The sequence below is a fragment of the Octopus sinensis genome, linkage group LG3 (assembly GCF_006345805.1).
Source record: "Octopus sinensis linkage group LG3, ASM634580v1, whole genome shotgun sequence".
NCBI classification, from domain to species: domain Eukaryota; kingdom Metazoa; phylum Mollusca; class Cephalopoda; order Octopoda; family Octopodidae; genus Octopus; species Octopus sinensis.
Genome location: NC_042999.1, coordinates 148,986,673 through 149,007,412, shown reverse-complemented (window position 1 = coordinate 149,007,412; position 20,740 = coordinate 148,986,673). Strand labels below are relative to the sequence as shown.

Below are 20,740 nucleotides of genomic sequence, written 5' to 3'. Positions count from 1 at the left end.
TATTCTTTCTCAGGAAAAGGAGAAATGTGGCATTTTTAATGTTTTGTATCCATAGAGGGAAAGGTTTTTGAGTTTAGTACTTTGCTCAAAGGAGTACTTTGCTCAAAGGAGTACTTTGCTTAGAGGAGGCATAACACAAAGACGTTTGATCTTATGACTTTGTGGTCAGTCGTCTAGCCTTCTTTAATCACTTAGTCATTGGACCAGATATTTTTTCCATTAATGGTTATTTCTTATCTTCATAATGGTCATCTGGTTAATATGGTTGACCTTTGACCACATTGCTGCCATTGTGTTACATGTGTCCCTGAGTAAGACGTGAGTGTCCCAGTCTGCCTGGTTAAATAAATAAAACTCACAGGTTTCACTGTGAGAGTTGAATTATCAACAATAGGAAAAACGTAGAACAGTAAAGATATTGTACCAACCAATAGCTATTTCCTTGTTCAATCAGGGATGGAAAATAGTAACTTTTAAAAAATAGTGATTAAAAACATGAACTTTCTCTTTTACACAAAGGAGCTTTGTCACAAAAGAATACCATCAGTCTTCAGTCTGAAGTTTGTACATTACTTACGGTACACTGGAACTATACTCAATATTATAAGTAGTCCAGAGTCCATGATAGTTCTTATAACTGAATTGGTACTTTGCTTCTTTCACACACCGAATATGAGTATTTTGTTATTTTTGCAATGATGACACTAAATTAAAATCTGTACTCCACAGATTTTAATTTAATTTCATTTTATTTTCCCTTATAAGACATATAAGGTCAATTATAATGTGTGTGTGTTTCTATGGTGTACAACAATTGCAATTGTTGAGTCCCAATGTAGCAGACCTATGCATTAGTGTAGCTGGGGGGGGGGGCAGTAGGGGTAGTCCGCCCAAGGCAATACTTTTAATGGGGTGCCACCTTTCATCCTGTTGTAGGCTATTGCTGTAGGCAATATATGTTTTTTGTGGGGTCTGGGTGCAGCAAATGTAAGGGCCACCCTGGGCAGCACACACTCTAGCTACCCTAGTGGATCTATGGAAGCACAAGGCATATTCATTAGGTTGTTGGGTTCATGATCGTAAAGCTATATGTTTTGATTCCCATCCCAAGCAGTATGTTGTCTCCCCTTGAGCAAGGTACTTCACTTCATGTTGCTCTAGTTCACTCGGCTTGAGTTAACCTTGCAGCAGGAAGGTTTCCTGCCTAGTGGGAGTCATTAGAGGCCGGAGCAGTAGTGGAGCCCAACATTATTGTCTGCTATAGAAAGTCTGTCATGATATCCCAATTAGCCCATCATAATCAAGAAAGGTTCCAGCTGTGATTATCCTCTCTCTTTAAAAGTATCAAGACTACATTATTTTATGTGTACTTTCCCTTTGTAAGATGGTAGAGTGTAATACGAAGGAGATTTAGCTGCTATTTCTAGCCTCATTGGCTCATTTAAGGTGGAAGTTAACAAGCACCTTTTTTCTTCACTATCCATCACAATGGCTATCAATATCTAACTGTGTACATTCTTAACACATATGAGGTCTGATCGAAAATTATCAAGACTGGTGCTATAAAAAGAAAACTACAACATACTTCAATTCAGCATTTTAGTCTCCTTTGAAGTTGTCCCCTTCTGAAGCCATGCACTTTATCCAGTGTTGTTTCCATTGAGGAAGCATTCCCAGAACTCCTTTTCTGAGATAGGGAGCAGCTGCCTTATCACATTCTCTTGGATCTCCTCAGCATCTTGGAATCTTTTCCCATTCATGTGGGATTTGATTTTTGCAAAGAGGAAAAGAAGAAAAAAAAGTGTAGGTATGACCAAGCTTTTGGCAAAATTTAATGCAGATTCTCTGCTCAATTTTCTCTGCCGTGGTCACTGATAGAACCTCCGTGGTGTGGTGAAATAACTGCACTCTACACCCTTTACTACCAAGCATTTACATAAACAACAGAAGTGAGTGAGAATGTTGGTGAGAATGCATACACAACAGGGTTCAAAATCAATCTGCTAAGCAGCTTCACTCTGTGTACTTGAGCCCTGTTACCATAGCAACAGTCCTGATGCTTTTGGATCAGACCTAGTATTTTTTTTCTGTTTGATAAAACCCTATGAAAATAAAAAGACATAAACCCCTTCTAGTGTTATTATTTATAGTCCACTAAGTTTCTAAAGCTACAAGGCTATGTAAAGAAGCAAATAAAATAGTAATTCAATGATTTACACTGAGACCATTGTTTTAATTGTTTCTGGCTTATTTACATGTTGGCTTTTGTATTTAATGTGTTTAAAGTCTAGAACTACTCATCTCTGTTCTCGAAACATGCTTCACACAAATTCATGCACAACTTTCGTTTCTGTCTTTAATTCTCACAGGTCATGCACCTCACAACTTCACACCAATGTACAAAATGTCAAATCAGGCTCAACCACCACCTCCTCCGAATAACCAGACAAACAACACCTCTTATGTATGTTAGGATCTTCTAAAATCTTTCTTCTAATGAATTGTTGACTATTTTCTGAACTGTATCCAAAATTATTTTTCATGATGTACATATATATATATATATATATATATATATATATACATACATACATACACACATACTTACAATACAAACATACACAAGTCTATATATAAGAAAAGAACAAATGAGAGCGACAAAAAGCATTGCAAATTGCAGAGCAGAAATTATGAAAAAAAAAAGTGTTTAGTCCTTTCACAGATAACATCTCAAGTGCTATGGTATGATAAAATGCATTCAGTCCATACTGTATCTAGCTGTAAGGAATTGGTTGGTTTCTTGAAAACATGTTGGGCAGTTTGGTTTGTTGTTAAAGAAGTTTCGTCCCAGGGAGAAACCATATTAGACGTTAAAAAGCCTCTATTTTTCAAAAGTGTCTGTTTATAGTTTTGGATATCATTCACTCTAGGACTATTATTATTATTTTAGGTGGAATGTAAGTGACACAGGTCTGTAATTGTTAATCCGTGCCCTACTGACACCTTTGTGCAACATTAAAGATATCAACATTTTGAGTAATCATAAATATATAAATAGCTCTGGTTGAATATGTTCAAATGACCAACAAAGTTTTCCAGGATTCTAGGAAGAGTGCTGGATGGTCTTCCTCTTCTTGAGCCAAGTTTGCATCAAGGCAATTTATTGATTCAATGAGATTTCATTCTCTTGATACAATAAAACAGAATTGTTTAATTCTGTATATTTTGTAATTGTAACACAGTATGTATTAAGTCATTGTGAGAAGTGGTTAACTGGTAGAAGATATCTCTGTGTTCAACCTGTCTTTTCCGGTTTTTTTTTTGGCTGGCCAAATATACTTTCATATTTTTCTTGTGAGTGGATTTGGTAGACAGAAACTGAAAGAAGCATATATATATATTATATATGCATGTTTCGTGTGCTCATTGCCAGTACCGCCTGACTGGCTCCTTTGCCGCCGGTGGCACGTAAAAAGCACCATTCAAACGTGGGTCGTTGCCAGTGTCACCTCACTGGCTCCCATGCTGGTGGCACGTAAAAAGCACCATTCAAGCATGGTTGTTGCCAGTGCCGCCTGACTGCCTCTTATGCTTGTGGCAAGTAAAAAGCACCATTCAAGCCTGGTCGATGTCAGTACTGCCTGACTGGCTCCCATGTCGCTGGCACATAAAAAGCACCATTCAAGCATCATCGATGCCAGTACCGCCTGTCCAACACATAACTATTGAAACTTTATCAAATTCAAAGTACTTTTTTATAAACGTTTGATTATTTTATTTTATTTATTTATCTATTTATTTATTTTATTTTTCAGAAAATTGAAGACATCGAAGAACGAGTTAAAAATAATCCCAACCTAATAATAGTAAGAACTTTTCTTTCAAATCTATTTATCATAATTCTATTTTCCCTCACAGTGTTTTAATATTATGTGTTTCCTATAGCAGCAATGATGTTGAAAGGGTTTCAGAAAATGCTGAGCCTTTACACATTGTGAAAGCTGTTGCTTACACAAAGGTCCTTATGTAAGATTAACCATAATGTCACAAGGGTTTGTTATTGTGTCCTGAATTCTTTATATATTTTATTCCACACTTCTGTGCAGGTATGGCTTTGTAGTTAAGAAATTTGCTTGCCAACCATGTGGTCTTGGGTTCAATCCCATTGCAGGACACCTTGGGCAAGTATCATATATTACAGCCCCAAGCCTTGTGGGTGGATTTGGTTGATGGAAACTGAAAAAAGCCCATTGTGTGTATGTGTGCCTGTGTGTGCATGCGTGCGTGTTTGTGCCTTTTTTGTCTTGACATTGTATAATAGCTGTAAACTAGTGTCACCATCACACAAGCAGTGCCATTCGTTTTCAGTCTTCTATATAAACATGTTTGGTTATGTGGGAAAGGGCATTTGGCTTGTAAAAAATCCTTCTTGATGAATTCTGCCTGACCTCTGTGAGCAGGGAAAGTATTACCTGTATTACTCAAGGTTTATTTTAAACATATATCTTGTTAATCATTACATCAACATATAGAAAAACTATTCTTTGTCTTATTTATCCCTTCCTATTAATCCTTTTTCTCACTAACTTTTTTCAATTTCTCCTCCATCAGGGTGAAATTCGAATCAACCCTAAGGACTACAAAGATTGCTATGTACCACACCCAGTGAGTTTATTTCTTTCTTTCATTTTAGTTTATTTTTGTTAAATATTAACAGAAACTTCTGCAAAATCCCTCAAGGGCTTATAGACCCTAATGTTTAGCACCAAATTTAAAGTAATACCCAGCCAATGTTACAAGTATTATCCTCAGAAGATTTAGAACCTATTCCTTACTCAGTTGACTGTGGCATGTAGAATGTCGTGTTAAGCTAAACCTGGGTCACAGACATCCATAAAGTTGGTTCTTCTCTATAGATTCCATAATATTAAGTAGATAAGAGATAAAGATGGCAGTCCATTGCAAAAGCTTTCCACAATTCAAGAAAGTGAACTTGATGCATTCAGCCAACAGAATGTTTGTCATTTCTACAGTGCTAACACTGTTCAAAATGGTAAAGTATATATCCTGCAGTACCTTCAGAAATCTGTATAGACTCAACTATTATGCATTATGTCTTCACTACAAACGTAATGCTAGTTTCTTCTGAAACTAGCAAACTGTGTACTATACCCACTCAAAGCTTCTGGCTCTCTCTTCCACTGGCCACACATTTTGTGCATCATTCCTAGGTCCATCACTAATCACTCTTCCCTATCTTTCTGCCTCAGACTCACAGCTTCACTTAAGTCTGTCGCTAATTATATCTTTACAAACACTGTGTGTAAAAATGCAAGTTAAATGTCTATGACATTGAGTCCATTTATTCGAGAGAGCCCATAAAGATTATTTCATTTCACATTACGTACCACCCGCACAGGTGCCAGACGGAGCTGGCAAACGGCCACGGACGGATGGCACGTAAAAAGCACCATCCGTCCGTGGCCGTTTGCCAGCTCCGTCTGGCACGTAAAAAGCACCCACTACACTCACGGAGTGGTTGGCGTTAGGAAGGGCATCCAGCCGTAGAAACACTGCCAGATCAGACTGGGCCTGATGCAGCCTTCTGGCTTCACAGACCCCAGTTGAACCGTCCAACCCATGCTAGCATGGAAAGTGGACGCTAAACGATGATGATTCCATAGTTGAAATGAATATCAGCTGAGTGCTAGTACATTCCTCTCATCCTCCAACTGCCACATACTCAGTGTTCTGCTGGATCAAGAGTGAGAGGGATTTCTTCTATGAGATGGCTATAATTTTTCTGTTTTCTTAAGTTAAATATGGACATATAGGAGGGACATAAGCAGTAGTCCTAGTGATTTTAAAGACATGCCTGAAAATATGTTCTTCAATCAATCCATGCATATTACTTGAAAAAATTAAAACATTGTTATTTCATTCTCTTTAAACCAATTTCTTTAGGATGGACACTCAGATATCTACATCTGTGGCACAAAGAATCGTAACTCAGCTCTTAATGGAGACCTAGTCCTTGTTGTCATCAATGACAAAACTAAATGGAAGGTAATTCTCTTTAATGATCATCATCATTTGTTATCTTTTGTATTTTAGTGGTTTGAGGTGAGGGTGGGATTCCATCATGGAGTCAGTTTGTTGGGTCTGCTACATAGTGTTGTGTTTTTGTTCTCTTTGTGATAAAAGTTATCTTTATATATAAAAGTGAAGTTGTGTGTCTGTCTCCTATGATTTAGATTCCTAACTACTCCCACATTTTGCGGTGCAGTGTAACCAAAAGCGGGTATCTTATAGTCGTGATTCATATCGAGCCTTTCTGGGTATTAGCGCGCGTCTACGATGAGTCTACGATTTAAAAAAAAATTTACCATCATTTTTTGCTATTATATAAGGGAAGTAACTCTCTAAAATGCTTATATAGTTATTTCCCTTACAAATCCGAGCAACGCCAGGCGATACTGCTAGTTGAAGATAAAATATAAGTTGACAACCGATGCTAGCATGGAAAACGAATGTTAAACGATGAAGATGAAAATATAAGTTGACATCATTGTCATATGTTAATTTTTATTTCCTGGAATGGACTGGAGTTAAAAGATTCAGTCCTAAACCACAATATCTGTGAAGCCAAATACTCTCAGGTTTGTCCAACAGTGTTCATGTCTGATATTCTTTTACTTGTTTCAATCATCTGACTGTGGCCATGCTGAGGCAACGCCTATAGTCGAACAAGTCGACCCCAGGACTTATTCTTTGTAAGCCTAGTACCTATTCGGTCTCTTTTGCCAAACTGCTAAGTTACGGGTGCGTAAACACACTGACATCGGTTGTTAAGCAATGGAAAGAGGACAAACACAGACACACAAATACGTATACATACACAAACTGTCCAACCCATATCAGCATGGAAAACGGATGTTACATGATGATGACGATGATTTGTTGTGTGATACTGAATTAAAAACTATTTGTTTATTTTGAAGGTAAACAAGAAAGAAATGGATTCAAATTTTACATCAGAGTCTGACGATAACGATGGTATTGAACAGCTCCTTGCTAACACCAGCATAACAGACGACCCAGCTGTCAAAGATGCAAAACCTGCTGCAGCCTCTAGCTGTAGCTCACCACAAGCTCTGTTGAACAAAGACCTACAACCAGTCACTTGTCAAGAAGCTTCAAATGAGAGCAGAGCCAATACTAGTGTGGATGCTAATCTTAAAAGGTAATATTTCAATCAGAGATGTTCTTTCTTCAGTGATAACTTAATCCTTTAGAATTTAGATTACCATATCAAACGTAATGCTTATTTATCCACACTGTTTTGAATTACTCATGCAGCTTCTTTTCATTGCAGCTAGCGCCGCCTGGCCGATGCCAGCGCCGCCTTGGCCGATGCCAGTGCCGCCTTGGCCGATGCCAGCGCCGCCTAGACTGGCTTCTATGCCGGTGGCACATAAAAAGCACCATCCGAACGTGGCTGATGCCAGCGCCGCCTTGACTGGCTTCTGTGCCGGTGGCATGTAAAAAGCACCAATCCGATCGTGGCCGTTGCCAGCCATGCCTGGTACCTTTGCCGGTGGCACATAAAAAGCACCTACTACACTCTCGGAGTGGTTGGCGTTAGGAAGGGCATCCAGCTGTAGAAACACTGCAAGATCAGACTGGAGCCTGGTGCAGCCTTCTGGTTTCCCAGATCCCTGGTCAAACCGTCCAACCCATGCTAGCATAGAGAACGGACGTTAAATGATGATGATGATGATGATTTTGATGATGTACTTGTTTGTTTTTTATGTGACATTGTAGGGTAGGTGTGAGAGGCTGAATATGGTCAATTTGAACGTAAAACAGGTATAGTATTTGGGCTAGATGTGGCTGGTTTAAATGCTGAAGGGTTGAAGATTCTGACATACTGTAGGTATTTAACAATCTACAATATAGGCGCAGGCATAGCTGTGTGTTAAGAAGTTTGCTTTCCAACTACATGGTCCTGGGTTCAGTCCCACTGCGTGGCATCTTCGGCAAGTGTCTTCTACTACAGCCTTGGACTGACCAAAACCTTGTGAGTGGATTTGGTAGAAGGAAACTGAAAGAATGTTGTCACATCATATATAAATATATATATGTGTGTGTCTGTGTTGGTCCCCCCACCACTACTTGATAACCAGCGCTGGTGTGTTTATGTCCATGTAACTTAACAGTTCAGCAAAAGAGACTGATGGAATAAATACCAGGCTTAAAAAAACAAAAATAAGTATTGGGGTCCATTCATTCAGCTATAAATTCTTCAGGGTGGTGCCTCAGCATGACCACAGTTTAATGACTGAAACAAGTAAAATATAAAAGAATACATCTCAATCATTGGACATGTGATACTCCTTAGTTTTTTTCTTTCTGCTTGGTTAAAATCTAAATCCAAACCACATTCCTGTAAGACTTGGCTGCAGATTTTAGACATCTTTGTTTCCATTGCGTTTGCTTATAAATTGTTTGCTGTCCAATTTCCAGATCTCAGTAGACTTCATGATGAAGACTTCATATTCTTATCAGTTCCCTAATCTAAAATATTAACATTTCAACGATAATCAGTTATCTTCAGTGGATAATATATTTTTGTATTAATATAATTTTTCCACAAAAATTAGTAACATGTTTTATATATATATATGAGAGTAAAAGTAGGAAAAATTATAGCATGAAAATCACAGCAGCGATACGTCCATAATATAAACAAAATTGTATAAATAAATAAAAATATGAAGTATAGCTATGATCATTTAAAAAGATTTGAGAGATCTTACAATCGTTTCATGAACATACTACCTTTCGAAATGAAATCCAAAGTTGATAGCAATTATTAGGAAGTATATCCTCTCATCAGAGAAAACGATGAATTTCTGTGTAGTAAATCGAATGAAAGAGATGCTATTTAAAATCGTATGGTAAAGGTGTTGTTATATTTCATATTCTTATATTTTTACGATGTAATTTTTCCTACTTTTACTCTCTAATATATAATCGCTTTAATTGAATCTCTAAATACTTTTAAGGTTTTAGACATTTCTCCTATCAAGAGCAACTATCTGAAATCCAGTACACTTTATTCTCAAAGGATATATTTGATTAACTATGTATATATATATATATATATATATATATATATAATATATATATATATATACCCACATATTATTATACCCACTACAGAAATACGTTGTGCTGTAGTGGGTATATAATAATATGTGGAAATTGACAATTTAAAAGTCTGTTATCAGCATATTGGCATAGAAATAATTTTCTTTTGCCCTTGTTTATAAGTTGTTTATAATTTTAACCTTTAAAGGTATTTTAATATGCTGCCACTTTTTTGATGAAATTTTTTTTCTGTAAAAAAATTTCATCCTATATTAGTAGTATATATGTATACATGTGTATGTATATCGTTGCTATTATGCAAAAGTGCCGTAAGTCCAAAATGTTGCTTTTTCAGAAAAGAGAAAAATAGTTTCACCATTCTATAGCAAAACCGTTGTACTACACTTTGACAATTGGTGATATCTTGGCATCTGAAGCAGCTGGAGATAGGATAGTTTGACCAAAAGAACCAGCTGTTGCAAGCAAAAATAAATATTGAAAAAATAAACGCATTTGGCCAAATTTGGACATATGACAGTTTAACATAATAGCAACGATATATGTATGTTTGTATTTCTGTTCATATATTCAGTGAAAGTACATGACCTAGTTATTAAGAGTGTAAGACTGACAATCATGATTATGGGTTTGATTCATGTACAGGACACAACATTTGTCCTTGAGGAAGTCACTTCATTTTGTATTGCTCCAGCCTACTCAACTGTAAATGAATACCAGCAGACTGAGGTGCAGCACTCTCTCTCTCTCTCCCCCAGCTGCCACTTCTTCAATGTTCCAGTGAACCAAGAAGGTGTCTATCTGTTCCATAGACACTTAAAGCAATTAGTGAAAGCATGAAACAAGGTACTGAATCTTGCCCACTTCTAAGTGACAGCTAATTTTTTAATTTGATTTTCATTCATATTTTTTTAGGACTCCTCAAAAGAAAGATCTACCAGGGAAAAAATACACATCTATTGGGGATTTGAACCAGGATGCTAACTTGCAGCGAGTGTTAGAAGATCGGAAGAGTGTGGATATGTATATTCAGCGTACTGGGAAGGTAATGATAACAGTGTTAAAAGTCAGAATGCATGCATCAAAATAGATATTTTAATTGCTTAGTTCAAATTTAATATAGATTTTAAATTATTGATAACACTGATTGCCAGATCTGACTGGCCTGGTGTAGCCTTCGGGCTTGTCAGACCCCAGTTGAACCGTCCAACCCATGCTAGCATGGAAAGCGGACGTTAAACGATGATGATGATGATGACTGATTAATTAATAGCGTGAGGATATGTCAAAGAAGTATTCTCTCACCAGCTCAGCAAGTTGGTACTAAGTCATATCTGTAAGTCAGTTGATATCTTCTGTGCAAGAATGACAAAGAGAACTAATTAATTGCTGAATCTTTCCTAGTTGGAGATGCCCATTTAGTGGAGATTCTCTAATTTGCTTTCAGGAAAGATGTCTGTTTCCTCTTTGAAATTCTTTGAGATGTGAACTTACTTCTAGTGCAAACTAACGAAGTATTCATCAGTTGTTTAGTACTTCAACTTACTGATGCAGTAATTTTATATTGTACTGGGCAAGCTGTATTGTCATCAGCCATGTATGTGTTTGTGATCATCAGCTGTCAACAGTTAAGTCCACCTGGCTGTAAGTAGGTACCACTAGCAGTATAACTATAATCAGCAGCATTCCTGCAGAATTAACAAGTAATTTGTTGGAATTTTTTAATGGTTTTATCAGAAAGAGCATTGCCTTTGATGTTTTTCATGGCCTCCATGCCCAATGAAATGAAGAGAGAAAGTTATTCTCTGACGTGAAACATGATTTGAATGTTTGCAGCAGAGTGGATTCTACTAAAGGTATTCAGGTGGTGATGTTAAATTTGGTGACAAATTATGTCTACCACCGGGAAAATCTAGTTGTGCTGGGCTAGTATCCTGTCCAGGTGAAGATTAGTCTCTCATCCTCTGTTACAGAAACCAAAGACACTCACTTCACCAATTCATGGAACATTGTGATTTAGAAAATGATATTCCTATTGTAGCTATAAATGAGGTTCACTTGGCCAATGTGACAAATCTTCAAAGTTTCAAAGTTCATTACAGATGTTTTGACATTCAGGATAAGATGTGAAGAAGCAGTTATCACCTCTTCTTTTGATGACTTGCATTACACTCAATGATAAATGCACCATTTAACACTTTAAATAGGATTCGGGTGGTTTTCTTCCATTGTTAAACTTTTCAAAGTTAATAAAACTTGAAGTTACTGCTCATTTCATGAACGCTATGGCCCTTGGGGGTTTTCCACCCTCAAAATGCAAGAAACATTCAGAAGATTCATTCAGAATTCTCAACCATAGTCTTTTGCTTGGAGAACCCTGTAAAATGCCAACATCAGTTGATTAAATCAAACCCTGTACTTGACTGCTATTGTATTTTACAGTCTCCAAATGGACAAAAGGTAAAATTGTTCTTAGCAGGATTGGATTTAAATTCAGACTCTAAAAAGGCTGGAACTTAGATATTTGAAGGCATTTTGTCTGATGCTCTGATGATTCTACCAATCAACGCTGTTGTGCCTGATATTGGCTAGGAAACCAAAACTTCACAGTTACTATCAACTTGTAATATTTTAATAAATATAAGATGGCAAGCTGGCAGAAACGTTAGCATGCCAGGCGAAATGCTTAGCAGCATTTCGTCTGTCTTTACATTCTGAGATCAAAATCCACTGAGGTTAACTTTGCCTTTCATCCTTTCGGGGTCGATGAATTAAGTACTAGATGTGTGCTGGGGTTGATCTAATTGACTGGCCCCCTCCCCCGAAATTTCGGGTCTTGTGCCTAGAGTAGAAAAAAAGGAAATTTTAATAAATATGTCACTCTACTGAAAAGTATTGAGTGAGCTTTCAATTTAATGTCCAACAGTTTTTATATATAACTTCACATAAAAATGAAGAATATGTCTATTTGTGTATGACTGTATAAAACTTTTGGGTACAGAATAACTGTTGTACCATTAGAATTTATTGTAGGTCAGATGCAGCCCAACACAAATTTGGGCAAAAAAAATAAGTTATATTGGTAATTTTTTTTTATTTATTTACTCCATAGGTATTGTTAGTTCTGGAAGAGAAACATCCTCGTAAATGTATTGGCCATCTTGGCATGGCAAATATTAAATGTGTTCGCTTTAATCCAATTGATTCTCGAATTCCAAGATTATCTGTTCCTCTTTCGGAATGTCCTAAAGGTAAATTCTTCTTTATTTACTATTTTTTTTTTTTTGCACTGGTTTCAGTTATTGGACTGTGGCCAAACTAGGGCGCCACTTTCAAGACTTTTAGTCATTTATATCAACTTGAGAATTTGGGTATTTATTTGGTATTTGCTGTCGGATACAAGATATTTATCATTGGTGTAAGGGGAGGTAGTTCAGTTGGGCATAAATACAGCAGGGTTTACTGCTTTACACCAGCTTGTTGATGTAGACATACACATGGATATATACATATACACATGCACACAGACATGATGGGTATCCTCACAGTTTCCGTGTACCAAATTTCACTTACAAATTATTTGTTGACCCAAGGCTGTGCAGTTCAAAGGAATCTAGAGTCACTTGATTGCCAAGTGAACTTAATCATACAGCTACACCAGTTAATTTTCTTCAAACTTTGAAGACATTACTATCTTTTATTCTTTAAATACATTTATATTATCAACATAGTTTTATATATATATATATAATCAAAATAAGCAACAAGGATATCCAGAGGTAATGCAGTACGATCGTTTCATGCGACTCCATTTAATTGAACAATGCAAACATTACATCAATTTAAAATGTAGAGCAATCTTCAGCTGCATAAAAATATAGAATTTAGTTAAATTTAAAAGATTCATTTGTATAGTTTTCTTATTATCCAAAATCACAAAGAACATGTTTTATCAACAACATAACAGTTGTAACTGAGATTTTTTTTCAAAGGAAGACACTGCTTATCATTGATTATATTTGTTCTTCAGATTTACTAGTGGTGGTGGTGGTGGTGGTGGGGGGGTTTAGTTCTAATTTATAGACTAATTTATCAAGTCTAATAGAAACTAGAATCTATCCTTTATGGATAGGGTAAAAAGACAGTTTAAGTGGCTGTCATAAATCAAGATTTCTTTGAAGTAATATATATATATATATATATATATATATATATATATATATATATATATAACTGAATGAAAATTGCCATATTTTGAACTTAGAGCCAGTAATATAATATTTAAAGAGAAATAAGGATATAAAAGAAAAAACAATAATTGTAACACTATTTGTTAAAGATAACTTCCAGTAATTCTGTAGATGAATCATCTATAGAATTTTTTAGGATAGGATATACTGGAGGAGTGCTTTTTCAATTCCTTATGCAGTCAAGGTTGAAAACCATTCCCAGAACATCTTGTATTGTAAAGTAGTTGTTCAGAATCTTATTGATTCTGCCATTTTTCCTTGAGAAGTCACAAACTTATAACTTCTTGAAATTCCAAGCATTATATTAATTCTTTGTTGATTAAAACTTCACTTAAATTTCATGAATAATTTTTTTTTAATCAAACTTTAAACCAATCAGTGTTAATTATCAATTTCAATCAACTCTTTTTTTATTGCTAAACTTTCATCATTCTTCATATTTTAGAATATTTACAACGTCCAGAAGACTTTTCTAGAGTACTGTTTGTTGCCAAAATTCTCAATCAAAATGCTACTGGAACCCTGACGCTAGGGTAAGTGTTTTCATTTATAAAGTCTTACATGTGAAATATTATTCAGGAGAAATTAGTTTTAAAAGAAGTTAAAATACTCATTAGTTATTATCTCTGCCTCAGCAAAGGCTGAGTTATTGTTTTCAGTTGTGTTTGTTTGTTTGTTTGTCTGTGGACAAGATATCACAAGAACTGCTGGATGGATACGGATAAAACTTTCAGGGATATTTGGCCTCGTGACTGGCACGAACTGATTAGATTTTGGGACCGATCTGGTACTGGACAAGGATTCTGGATTATTTTTCTAGTTTCTTTACTTAATTTTTGAGAGTGGTTGGGTTCATTTTTAGTATTCTCGTTTGTGAGTGCAATCAAGTTTATTTCAGATATTCTCGTTTTAAAAATCATCTCAGGCTAATCGTTGGTGTTGCCTTAGCAGTGGTTTGTGCTCTCTGAGTATTCTTGTTGTAATTGAATCTATTTTGTCTCTATGATAATCACAAAAGTCATTCTATGTACAATGATTTTGTATTAAAGTTTAAATGTAACAGAATAGTCTTAAATTATTAGTAAAGCTTTGCCTGACTTGAGAAGTATTATATAAACAAGAGCACTCAGAGAACGCAAACCTCTGCCAAGGCAACACCAGCATCCTCTCAACGATTAGCCAGAGATGATTTTTAAAATGAGAATATCTGAAACAAACTCGCTCTCACAAACAAGAATACTGAAAATGAACCCGACTGCTCTCAAAAATTAAGTAAAGAAACCAGAAGAATAATCCAGAATCCTTGTCTAGTACCGGATTGATCCCAAAATCTAGTCAGTTCATACCAGTCATGAGGCCAAACATCCCTGAAAGTTTCATCCAAATCCATCCAGCAGTTCTTGAGATATCTTGTCCACAGACAAACAAACACGACTGAAAACAATACCTCTGCCTTCGCTAAGGCAGAGATAATAAGAATAGTGTAGTTTGAGTTTTTTTATTATTGTATGTTATAGTGGCATGTAAAAAAGCACTATTCAAGTGCTGGGCCTCAGAGAGGCAATGTGACCGATGCCGGTGTCATATAACTGGCACCCATGCTGGTGGCATGTAGGAGCGTCCATCACACTCTCAATCAAAACCACAATCTTACGATCATGAGTCCAACACCCTAACCACTAAGCCATGCTTCCATGAATTGCACAAGGCATTATACAATATCAGCCTATGCATGCTACAACCTCATACCAACTTATCTGAGCAAAAGATACCAGCTTGACACCATCCTCTATTTTCTCCTGACAAGGGAGTCTTAAACCTGAAATTTAAAAGTAAAGGTAAAATGTAAACAGTTGTTCTGTTTTGTATTGGCTTTGAAATAATTTAAAATTTGTATTGGCTTTGAAATAATTTTAACTTTAACATGTCATCATCATCATTTAATGCCCGTGTTCTATGCTAGCATGGGTGGGATGGTACCACAAGAGCCGGCCAGGCCAAAGCCAGCACCAGACTTCTGTGACTGTTTTGGCAGGATTTTTACAGCTGGAAGCCCTTCCTAACACCAACCACTCAGCAGAGTGGACTTAGTGCTTTTTATGTGGCACAAGCATGTACAAATGTTAATTAACTGTTGCACTAGTATCAAGATTGATAAGTAATTAAACTCCTTCATTAACAGCTGATAATCATGTCTCATACCAAAAGCGAGCCGTATGGTGCTCAACTAGGTAGATGCATGCCACACATGGAACAATAGATTATCTACAGTTTGCACAAAGATGTTCAACCAGTCACTTTTGTGCCATAAGTGTGCTCAGTTGAAGCTATCCAGGGGTTATGCAACAACAATCACAATGGTAACAACAGAATCATTTCACTTATATTAATGACAGTTATTCGTAATGTTTTAGAAATGTTGATATTTAATATATATTTTCTTCTTTCAGGAGTCTTTTACAATGCCTTGGAGAATCGGGAGACATTGAAACTGAGACAAAAGGAATTCTCATAGAGAATGACATTGATGAGAGTGAATTTCCTGATTCGGTAAATCTAAAACTGATTTGAAATATTTTCAATATTCGTTTCTGTGAACTTTTCTGATTCTCTTCTTTCATTTTACTGGTATCTGTAAAATAACAAAAATATTTTACGAGTCCAGGTGTGGTTGTGTGGTTAAAGAAGTTTGCGTCCCAACCACTTGGTTTCAGGTTTCATCCCACTGCATGGCACTTTGGGCAAATGTCTTCTGTAGCACTGAGCCAACCAAAGCTTTGCGAGTGGATTTGGTAAACAGAAACTAAAAGAAGCCCATCATGTGTGTGTGTGTCCTTGTCTTGATGTCATGTGATTGTTGTAAATGAATGTCGTTCATTTCCAATTTTCTGTGAAAACATATGTGGCCATAGGGAAATATTGCTTGGAAACAGGTAAAGGCTGGCAACATGAAGAGCATCTGAAGGGAAAATCTACAACAATATCCTCCATACAACCCATGGAAAAGTGAGCATTAAAACGATAATAATGATGATGGTGATGATGATGATGATGATATATCTATTGTAGATACATAATCATCATCATCATCATCCTGTGGAAGGATACATTGTAATAGTGATTCCCTACTCCTGGCAGATGACAACATTTGCACCACTCAGGCAACAACCCTATAGTAGTGATGTATACAACTAGACGTTGTCAACTATACTGAGGAGGTCTGGAACAGACATGGGCAACCTTTTTAAGAAGCAGGCCATATGAAACATGGCTCATCGTCAGATAGGCCACACTACTAAAAAGAATTCAAACTAATTTCTCATTAAGCCATTCAGAAAGTCCTACTGGCTGCAGTTTTCCCCAAGACTGATTTAGAATTTTGTTTATACTCAGATCAGGTGAAAAGAATGTTGGTCTTAATTCATATAGAAAGGCACTTTGGCTGGAAAAAATAGGACTGAGAATAAGGCTCTTGAGGCTGAGAAGGGCAATAAATATTGAGAATTTGAGGTTAGTGTGTAACAGAACCTGCTGAGAAGAAAGGGAAAGTGAGTATAATACCATACGTCTTTCATCAGAATGAAGAAATTCCTTATTAAAGCTAAGCTACTTTAACTCTTTGTCTTTCCTAATATCCATCTTAGTTTTCTTAGTTGATTGCATGTTGCTTTCATACCAATGGTAGAATTGGCTGATTTAACTTTACAAACTTCTTTCAGATGTAAGAACAATAGCTTCAACAGTCACGTGGCAAATTTGCAAAGACTATCCCCACCCAAGCTAGGGTAGAAAAATGAATGTATGCTACATAAAAATTATATTCTTACATAAATATATGTGTGTATGTGTATATTTCTTCAAAGAAAATTGAAATCTGTTTGAGATTTTTGATAAAAAAAAAACCATTTATTTTTATCATTAAAAAAATGTCATTACTACAAATGCCAAATCATCATCATCATCATCATCGTTTAGCATTCGTTTTCCATGCTAGCATGGGTTGGACGGTTCTACTGGGGTCTGTGAAGCCAGAAGGCTTCATCAGGCCCAGTCAAATCTGGCAGTGTTTCTACGGCTGGATGCCCTTCCTAACGCCAACCACACCGTGAGTGTAGTGGGTGCTTTTTACGTGCCACCCGCACAGGTGCCAGACAGAGCTGGCAAACGGCCACGAACGGATGGTGCTTTTTATGTGCCACCGGCACGAGGGCCAGGCGAGGCTGGCAATGGACACGAACAGATGGTGCTTTTTACGTGCCACCGGCACGAGGCCAGTCGGGGCGGCGCTGGCAACGGTCGTGAAACGGAAGGTTCTCTTACATGCCACCGGCACTGGTAACACATCAAACACCAAGATAATTCGGTACATATTGGTCTTGGACCAGACATGATAGTAGTCACTGTCCTGATGTTAGCTGATCATTGTGTGTTATGATTACAATCCATCCATTGTTTTTCTGTTGTCACAGTGCTCTAGCCAGCTGCTGTTTGCTGACTGCTATATTCTATGTCTGCTCTGATGCCTGCCATTCGCCATCTGTCGGTTGGTGCTAAAATGTGCTGAATATATAGGGTGGTCTTGCTCAGAAAAAGCATGCTAAAGATGAAATAGTTGTTATATCTAGTTCCACATGAAGTCTTGATTGGCCACATTTTATTATGACACTAGCACTATGACCCAGCAACGCCAGGTCATAGTGCTAGTACATGCATATTCAGCTGGTACTGTATATGCAAATCTCTGACCAATCACATACAGCTAGCTGGCATTCAATTGGTGTATCAAGTTTCGGGCATTTTGATTGGGTTTTGGATAGAAAATTTACAAAAAAGTCACTTCTATTGATTTTTAATGGATTTGCAGGGTGACTGGGGAAATGTAAAGATGTGCACGACCACCCTTGGACGGTTTTGAATGACCATAGAAAGTGCGAGCCCTCTAACTGAAAAATTGTGAATTTGTATAAAGGATACACACACACACACACACACACACACAGACAGACATTTTGCCATTTATATATGTAGAGATTGGTGGTCTAGTGAATCACAGTCGTATTTTTGAGTTGTTTTCCTTGCATTGGACATAGTGATCCAGGTTCAGTTGCTAACTGTTCCTGCCACATATATATATATGGAAGTAAACGTATTGGTTTCTATTTATAGGTCACAGATTCTTTACCAATAGACTGCAGCAAACCATGGACGGTGCCGAAAGAAGAATACAGTAATAGACGAGATTTGACTAAACAGTGTATATTTACAATAGATCCAGCGTCAGCACGGGATTTAGATGATGCTGTGTCTTGTGAAATACTAGAGGAAGGTAGGGTTTTCTGTCATTTCTATTGTTCAATATATACCTGAGTGAGCATGCACACTCAAGCATTCCCCCCCCCTATATGCATGCATTCAAATTCCTTTTCACTCTCTTTCTACATACACACAAACACATACTTTCTCTCTGTCTCTTTTTCTATGCAAGTATTGGGTCATCCCATAAATAATGCATTTTTTTTTATACTTCTTTTATTTTTCAAAATTAAGATAAACAAAGTTCTTTTTTAACCTAAAATATACTCTCGTTCATTTTCTACAATGCTCTTTCATCTATCTGGTAGACTTGCAAGGCCCCTCTTCCAAAATTCACTTGTCCGTGACAAAAAATACTCCTCCAGTACCATTCTGACTTAGTCTACAAAATTCATATTTTTTCCATCTAAGTGATTTTGAAGACTGCAGAATAAGTGATAAACAGATGGGGCAATGTCCGGCGAATATGGTGGGTGGGGCACTATTTCCCATTCAAACTGCTCTAGCTTTTGGAATGTCATCCTTGCTGTATGCGGCTGAGCATTATCCTGATGGAAGAACACCTTTTGTCTTGAAACCAAAGATGGTCATTTTTCTTCTAGCACTGACTTAAGCCGCTCAAGCTACTCACAGCAGATCTCCTTTTGTTAACATTTGGTGTGTGTTTAAAAGTTCAAAGTGGACTGAACCTTTCATATCCCACCAAACAGATAACAACACCTTATGTGGGTAAAGACTTTCTTTAGATTAGGGTGCTGGTGTTTCTCCTTTCCCTACTCATGGTCTTCAGCGCTTGACATTTTTATAGAGTCCTTTTCTCATCAGCAGCCTCTATTCAGTCCCAAAAGGTTCATTCGTGAGACATGACAGCAAAGAAGAGCACACATTCACTTTCTGTACACAATTAGATTTAGAAAGTTTGTAAGGAACCCATTCACCCAATTTGCTGACTTTTCCAATAGCACACAGGTGTCAATGAATGGTTGAATGACCAAATCCAAGCCTCTCTACTAGTTCCTCAACAGTTAACAATGGGATTTCATTCCACCAGGGTTTGCAGGATGTCCTCGTCAAGCTTTACAGATCTTCCAGGACAAGGCTTATCTTGTAGGCTGTAGTGTCTGGTTTGGAATTTCTGGAACCACTGTTACACTGGCTTACACTTATTGTCCGATCCCCAAATACTGCGTTAATATTCCTTGCACTTTCCATTACACTGTTACCTTTATTGAACTCCTAAAGCAAAATATGCCGAATATGCTCCTTTGTCACTTCCATTATAGCTTTGACAAAATAACTGTCAGAATCGAACTGCACTCTTCAAAACTTGCACTAAGAATAAAGACAAGGTAAAATTACTACCTATTGATGCAGGTAGTTTATCCCGTCCCTCTCCAACTTTTATTTCATGCAATTAAAAAAACTGCATTATTTATGGGATGACTCAATATGTTTATGCCTACTCTCTCCTTCCCTCTCTCTCTTTTTCCCTCTCTCTCTCTCTCTCCATACACATGCACACACCTACACTTACACTCACCGAATATCTCTCTCTTTCTCTGTCTACATCAACACACATACACTTTTTACACATGTATACTTACACTATTTTTCTTCACACAAACTTAAACACACATTCTCTCTCTTTCTCTCTCCCTCTCCCTCCTCCTATTCAGATTCTTTCAAACTGAAATATTTGCATTTTTAAGCAAACGTAATTAGCTAAGCAGGTAAGTGCACCACTATCAACAGCTGCATTATCTGCATTAGTATATAAACATGTTATTAAAATGAATGCATTTATGTATTTTACTTATCTATATCTAATTAACAGGATTATATGAGGTTGGCGTTCATATAGCTGATGTTAGTTACTTCTTAAAAGAGGCTACTAGTCTTGACAAAATTGCTGCCTCCAGAGCTACAAGTGTTTATTTAACTCAAAGGGTAAGTATCATCTGTTAAATTTTCTTAATTAGAATGAAAATTATTCATCATCATCATCA

General features: G+C 36.8%; 1 protein-coding gene across 2 annotated transcripts in view; it reads left to right on the top strand.

Moving 5' to 3' along the window:
- The window catches only part of LOC115209258 (DIS3-like exonuclease 2), a 77,684-nt gene that overhangs the window by 36,296 nt on the left and 20,648 nt on the right, over nt 1–20,740 (top strand). For both annotated transcript variants that reach the window (XM_029777552.2, XM_036501477.1), the window contains 11 exons: nt 2,370–2,464; nt 3,816–3,866; nt 4,612–4,665; nt 5,965–6,066; nt 7,002–7,243; nt 10,087–10,216; nt 12,284–12,422; nt 13,867–13,954; nt 15,872–15,971; nt 18,588–18,747; nt 20,569–20,681. In XM_029777552.2, the coding sequence (XP_029633412.1) occupies nt 2,370–2,464; nt 3,816–3,866; nt 4,612–4,665; nt 5,965–6,066; nt 7,002–7,243; nt 10,087–10,216; nt 12,284–12,422; nt 13,867–13,954; nt 15,872–15,971; nt 18,588–18,747; nt 20,569–20,681 (1,274 nt within the window). The remainder of the gene's footprint in view (nt 1–2,369; nt 2,465–3,815; nt 3,867–4,611; nt 4,666–5,964; nt 6,067–7,001; nt 7,244–10,086; nt 10,217–12,283; nt 12,423–13,866; nt 13,955–15,871; nt 15,972–18,587; nt 18,748–20,568; nt 20,682–20,740) is intronic.